Source organism: Triticum urartu, chromosome 6A (genome assembly GCF_056163025.1).
Source record: "Triticum urartu cultivar PI428250 chromosome 6A, HENAU_Tu73, whole genome shotgun sequence".
NCBI classification, from domain to species: Eukaryota; Viridiplantae; Streptophyta; class Magnoliopsida; order Poales; family Poaceae; genus Triticum; species Triticum urartu.
The window spans coordinates 244,046,073-244,052,388 of record NC_141878.1 but is presented as its reverse complement, the minus strand read 5'-3'; the positions used below and the strand labels follow the sequence as shown (position 1 = coordinate 244,052,388).

At 41.1% G+C, this 6,316-nt stretch overlaps 1 protein-coding gene across 10 annotated transcripts; it reads right to left on the bottom strand.

Moving 5' to 3' along the window:
* Positions 1–275: 275 nt before the first annotated feature.
* Positions 276–5,121, bottom strand: LOC125516780 (bidirectional sugar transporter SWEET1a). 10 transcript variants are annotated; one of them, XM_087527731.1, is made up of 8 exons: positions 4,437–5,120; positions 4,216–4,340; positions 3,932–4,041; positions 3,175–3,292; positions 2,946–3,095; positions 2,430–2,524; positions 818–905; positions 276–485 (listed from the first exon to the last, which is right to left on the bottom strand). In XM_087527731.1, the coding sequence occupies exons 1-3, from the start codon at positions 5,089–5,091 to the stop codon at positions 3,952–3,954; spliced, it is 870 nt and encodes a 289-aa protein (XP_087383857.1). In that variant the 5' UTR covers positions 5,092–5,120; the 3' UTR covers positions 276–485; positions 818–905; positions 2,430–2,524; positions 2,946–3,095; positions 3,175–3,292; positions 3,932–3,951. The 10 variants fall into 10 exon arrangements, with proteins under 10 accessions (XP_087383857.1, XP_048538051.1, XP_087383851.1 ...); XM_048682094.2 differs by lacking the exon at positions 3,932–4,041 and having other exon boundaries at positions 3,175–3,248; positions 4,437–5,121; XM_087527725.1 differs by lacking the exon at positions 3,932–4,041 and having other exon boundaries at positions 778–905; positions 4,437–4,999.
* Between the last annotated feature and the right edge of the window lie 1,195 nt (positions 5,122–6,316).

Genomic DNA, 6,316 nt, shown 5'->3' with positions numbered 1-6,316 from the left:
ATCAATTTTTGGTCGAATTCACGGGCCAAGCCCAACATTTCAGCATTTTCTTCTAGGCCAGGGCCTTCTACTATCTGTTTCTTTTTTGGGCCTCGCCCTTTTTTACACATTTCTATTTAATTTTCAGACTTAATTGCTGGCAATATGTTTCGGGCCTCTTTTCAAAGCCCAAATAGATTAGGTCAAATAGACATTTCAGTACTAATTCCATTTGGACCGTGCCTCTTCTTTTGTAGAATAGACATACACAATCAACGCAAAATCAATACAACATATACTTTTTCAGCCACTTTCAGCCCAAGAATGCATTTCAAGTAAACAACGGATAATATTGTGAGTATATGTACATAACTACCAGCATTCGAGTAACATGTGCAACAGTACATCAAAATTCTCAACAAATTTAGCATGACAAGTCAATAACATATAAAGCAAGTCGCTAACTGGGGCTTCAAGTTTTCTCCGAATTTCTTCAGGTAGAATTCCTGTAAATGAGAGGAACATCCACATGTTTAGAGTCTCAACATAGGCAATATTTGTTAGCAATAAAATAGAAAAATTAATTCAAGAACCATGCAAGAGCCTAGGTTTTACTATCATTTTGACACCTTAGAGTAACATCCAAGAATACCACGAGTTGATGCATTATTCTAGCATAACCAAATTAGAAACATCCCTTGCTGTTCTATTTTAACCTTACTACTACCTCCGTTCCTAAATATATGAGATCTTGGTTCATTTCAGTAATTTAGAAAGAGGGGTGATAGGGCACAGAACCTTGAGCCATTGTTGTGGGGTTGTGGCTGATGAAGGTTACCTTTTGGGGCCCCAACGGCAGCTCCGCCAGATGCAACAGCAACACCTCCAACAACCACAACAACAGCAGTAGCACCACCAATAATGACCTGCGTGGCATTTCAGACCATCATTATAGAAGAAAAAAATTAAGAAACAAGCAACCAATATAGCTTCAGCATTACATGTACAGATTTTAGCTTTTTCTACCTAAGTACAAATAGCAAAATGGAACATAGGCAGGTTGATTATATTTGACAGAGCTAACTGAACAAAAAACAGAACATAGCGCTGCGACTTGTTGAGGACAGAAATAATAATGTTTGATTCAGAAATTAGTAATATGGGGATTAAGAGCATGCACACAGAAAGCTAATTGGCAAACAAAACTTATTGGTCAGTTCTCAACACAGAGCAAACTGGCAAATGATAAAGTTTGTTACAATAATTAACAGGGCAGTAGCCCGACCTAAAGAAAGGCAGCAGAACTTATATGAAAGAAACCGAGTTGTAAGTGTATAAAGAGCGATCAATGATTCATTCCGGAGAAATGGTAGTTTCTTCTGACATATTGTACTATCAAGTAAACTCTCACAAGAAAGATGCCCCAGTAAGTAAGCTGAATGGGTGACAAACTGAATAGTGAAACAAGTTGATAGTTGTACACTATAGTGTTTACGCACAGTCAAACTGAATGAACTAGATGATACCCCGTGCGTTGTTGCGGGACACTTAGTTGACGTTAAGGATTTTCTTATAAATGAAAGAATGAAATGCCAAACTGGTATTGAGAATTCGAGAACAACAATGTTACAAAAGCGTAAGTATGCATAGTGTATTGCAACCTACTGGGTGAACAATGCTTTGGTCACTCAGATATTTTCTTAATTATCTAATAGTGTGAACTATATTATTTGACACTGCACTGTATAGTAATAGGTTAGAGAGGATAATAAAGGGGGGCGTTGAGGAAGCAAGTAGATAAGTACATGATACTTATACATTTATAAAGGTAAAAGCTAAAAAACATGTACACCTTTTTCCCTTCGATAGACTGTGAGAGATTTGCAATTGTCATATGACATATGAGTGCTAGATTGTCCGTTTTATAAAATTTTGATTTGATAGTAGCCAGTCAAGTAAGCGTTTTTTTGGGTGTGAATTGATCAACAGAAGTTTGAAGCAATGAATGATGGTGCAAATAGCTGCTTTTACTTGCATACGCTAGCAGTAGTAGGCAACCTTATAGAAGATAAAAAAGGGGGTTCTCTAAGGTGAGTAACTAACATTACGTGACAAAACTAAAAAAGGGGTCACCCTTAGTGGATGCCAGAACGCATGCATCTTCTGATTAGTATAATGGTTCTCCTACATGAAAGGATTAACTGACAGGTGATTTAGTATCATATCTGCTCAAATGAAATTGCTTTGTCCGACCGAGTCCGTATGAACCTATATTAAGATTAAACTTTGAGAACATCCCATGTCTATAAATAAACCTCAAGAACCAATAACATTATCCTAATGAAATATGGTGCTGGAGGAGTACGAAATTGTTACTATTGAAAATCAGCGACGGTGCAGAGAACATGATATATTATATTTCAAACAGGGTGCTGCAACCACATACATACCAGAAGAATCAAATTAAGAATCCTCTATGGTTGCGACAAAGTTGAAAGTAAAAGAGATGAAGTAAGGAGACACATCCACCAAGAAAGGTCCAAACCTGAAATGAATGTCTATTAGAATGGACATGCATGTTAATAAATCAAAGCTGAAACTCAATTAGTATCTAACAGAAACAGTAGTGTAAAAGAATCATCAAAAGAGATAAACACTGCCAAACCAAAGGACCAGTTGTTTAATTATAAAACGGAACTGCTAATTATGCAGTCAAGGGAACATATACAAATAAGATTAATGGAATCCAATTTAGTTAATCTAATAAAAATGGTTTAGCTATAACAAAGTTACCATCCAGCAATCAACTTGTTCTGAGTGGTTGAGGCGTGGACGTGTAGCTCAATGAATCCAACTTTGGCAAGAAAAAGCACCAATGTTAACCGATTCAATCCAGCAGCACCAACCTGAGCATGCATGCGAGGCTGGTACTCATAGGAAGCATCAGATAGGATTAATGGGAGTACCTGAGCTTGGGGACCCGCAAGGAGTTGAACTGCTCCAGCGTTTGGGGCTGTCGCGGGCGTATATCAGCACAATCATTTCCACCATCTGGCATTCAGTAAGCAGCTCGGACGTCTGCCGGCGCTGCAAAACTCAAACGCGAAGCGCCGAAGCTGTAACAAAATTCTTAGGTTAAAACACAATCGAACAAAAAGAAGAACGCCAAGATCGGCATGGTTGGGAAATCAAGACCTGGTGGTGGTGTCGGCGGCGCTGAGGCCGCTGCGGGCACGACGTGTGGGTGACAAGGCCGGAGTTGCACCAACCTGAGTATTTTCAACCTGACCAATTTAGCTCCAATATTTTCAACCTGATCACGACAAAAGTTCAGCCAGGACTAAATATGATACAAAAGTACAGGGAAACAAAACTCTAGTGCTGTAAGAGAGTTGTTGCAACCTGCGTAGTAAGTACACAAAAAAAGAAGGATTCAATAATATATACCGGCACAAAAAGAAGAGTTGCCATCAATGCTTCAGTTCTGCACTTATCGATGCAGTGGTATATATACCAATTCATAGTACTGTCACAAATCCTTGACTTTATAATTTAGTTTGACATTCACATATCACTTACTATGCCTATTGATATATATTTTTAACATGACTTACAGTTACATAAAGCAATCAGAAAGTATCAACACCAATCTGTGTTACCCCAATGAAAGCGTATATCACTATAAACAATATTCCATGAAACAGAAACCCAGAGTAGACAACATTTGCCCATGGAGTACAAATATTGACCTCATTTAGTGGTAATTCATGTGTACTCCTAAACAGACGATGAAGGCTATGTTTCAATTACCAAAAAGTGAAAATAACAGAAGTTAGAAGTACAGTTGCAGTGATTACAATTTGGCATCAGGGACAGCGACCAAAAGGATGCGTGCGGGTGTGTTTTCTCTCTGTTGGGTTCGATTTGGTTCGAAGGGGAGCAAAGCACGCACCAGGAAATCCTTGTGAATCACTACAAATAGGCCTTAAATTTCCTTGTTGCTGCCCCGAAATAGGGAGTCCGAACTCTCAAACAAGTCCCAGATTTCAATATATGATGATCCTATACCAAAATATCAAGCAAATCAACTATGCTGTTTATGAGCAACAAGTCGACAGCGGGAGACGTACTGAATAACAGAAAGAGGATTCTAACGGTTGGTACTGCAACTCTCTCGGACGAGTACCAACTAGAAAGAGCACCATGGGGACGGGGAGGGTTGGATGGAAATCTCACTAGGATGAGGTCGAAGATGAAGGGGTCGAGGCCGAGCAGGGCGTAGATGAACCAGGAGGTGCCAAAGAGGAACACGGACAGGGACAGCAGGAACGGCATGAACTCCAGCCCTCTTCGACCAACCTCTGCACAAGCACAACCACACGCATGGCTCATGACTCAGTAGTCAGCGCGTACACCAAACTGTTGACTGTGGATTTCAGGCATGTGTGCGTGCGTACCGTGAAGACGGCGATCCGTGAAGCTGATCGAGACGTCGACGCAGGGCACGGCGATGGAGCCAAACCGCAATGCCGCCGCCGAGGACGACGAGGGACAGGACCAGGACCCCCGCTCGTAGTCGGTGGTGGCGACCATGTCCACGACGGCCTCCGTCTCGGGCCGCGGGATGAGCACGTCGTCCCGGACGGTGACCACCAGGTCCTTCCAGTGCTCGTTCCCGAGCGGTGCGCTAGACGGGGAAGGGCGGAGGCGTCGGCGAGGAGCCAGCGGAGATGGCGGTGGAGGTGAGGCGCCGACGGCAGGACGAGCGCGGCGGCCCTGCGACGGAGGGCGCAGACTGAGGCCTCCGGGACGGGCGAAGGAAGAGCGACGGACGTCCTCCGGGAGGCGAGGAGGAGCGGGTGGTGGCGCCCGGGCGCGGGCGGCGGGGTCGGATCTAAATCGGGAGGGATGGGATCGGCGGGGTGGCGGCGGTGATGTGGGAGACGAGGGGAGGGATGGGGGAGAGGGAGCGCGTGAGGTGGGTGGCGGACCTGGAGCGCTAGGGTTCGTGGGGTGAGAGGGTGAGGGAGTTTTCTTTTTCTTTTTCTTTTTTTTTGAGACAAAGAGGGGGAGGGGTGAGGGAGAAAGGGCCGTCGTCGGATCCGAGAGCATCTGACGGCGTTTGAGCACGATCCGCGTGACATGTCCATGGACCAATCAAAACCCAGTACACGTTATGACCTTCTAAATTGGTCTTAATCGACTAAAAATAAAGTATTGAATCATATTTTTTTTCAAAAAAAGGTGTTGAATTATATAAACAATTTTACGATATGAGAAATTCAAAAAGGAACATTCTCATTGTGTCACCAAATGTGACATAGTTTTTAGGAAAACTAACAAACTTGGAATTGGAATAAGACAAATATCTTTTAAAAATTGTTATGAGAAATGAATTTTTAGGGGAGGAGGATCCTTTTCTATTTTTGGAGTGCCAAAAATGTTTACAGCACCACTCCATTTTCAAAAACTATAAGACAGCATTTTATGTACAGTTGACAAAATCTTTAGATGTAAAATGCTTTCGATCCACCTCTCATCAAAAAGAGAAATTATATTTCAAAAAAGCATCTACCTCAGCATTCTTTTGTTTTTTTCTACTTTTTCACATAAAAAATCAAATAAATGATCTCATATTGTGCACAATGGTGCATCTTGAAATGGCAAACAATGATACCTAAGGAAGTTTTCATTTTCTTTGCACGGAAAATTCATTTTTCATTTTTCGAGTACCCGAAAAGAGGCTTCTTGTGAAGGACCTACCAAATATTTGTTGTAAAATTGTACCAAATCAATTTTCTAAAATATTGGGCCATGTTTAATGCACAATTTACCAAATGTTGGGTGTCAAAAGTCTTGATCCACCTATAGTGAAAAAGACAAATTTCTGTCTTTTAGTAGGAAGTGGGTCAAATTTGAACTGTAGATGCCTCATAGTTTGCTCTTTATTTTTTCCAAAAATCATTTCTAGGTACATAACTATCTATTTAATCAGAGAAACATCAAAAGGTTTCAAAGATTCAACAACTAGTTATGAACGGTCAAGCCCGTCGTTTCGACCGCATTTTGAAACGGGCATAAAAATTCAAAAATAATCAAAAAATTGGGAAACCTTTGCATTGTGTCATTATATGTGACCAAGTTGCTAGAAAAAAATAATAAATTTGTATTACGGCAATTATTTTTTAAAAGTGTTCTTAGAAATGAGCTATAATCTTTGAAGATTCATGGCTTTTAAGCCAAATGATCAATATTATGGCCACATTCATGGCATAGTTTGTTCAAATGATCTTATATTGTGCACAAGGGTGCATCTTGGAATTCCAAACAATGTTGC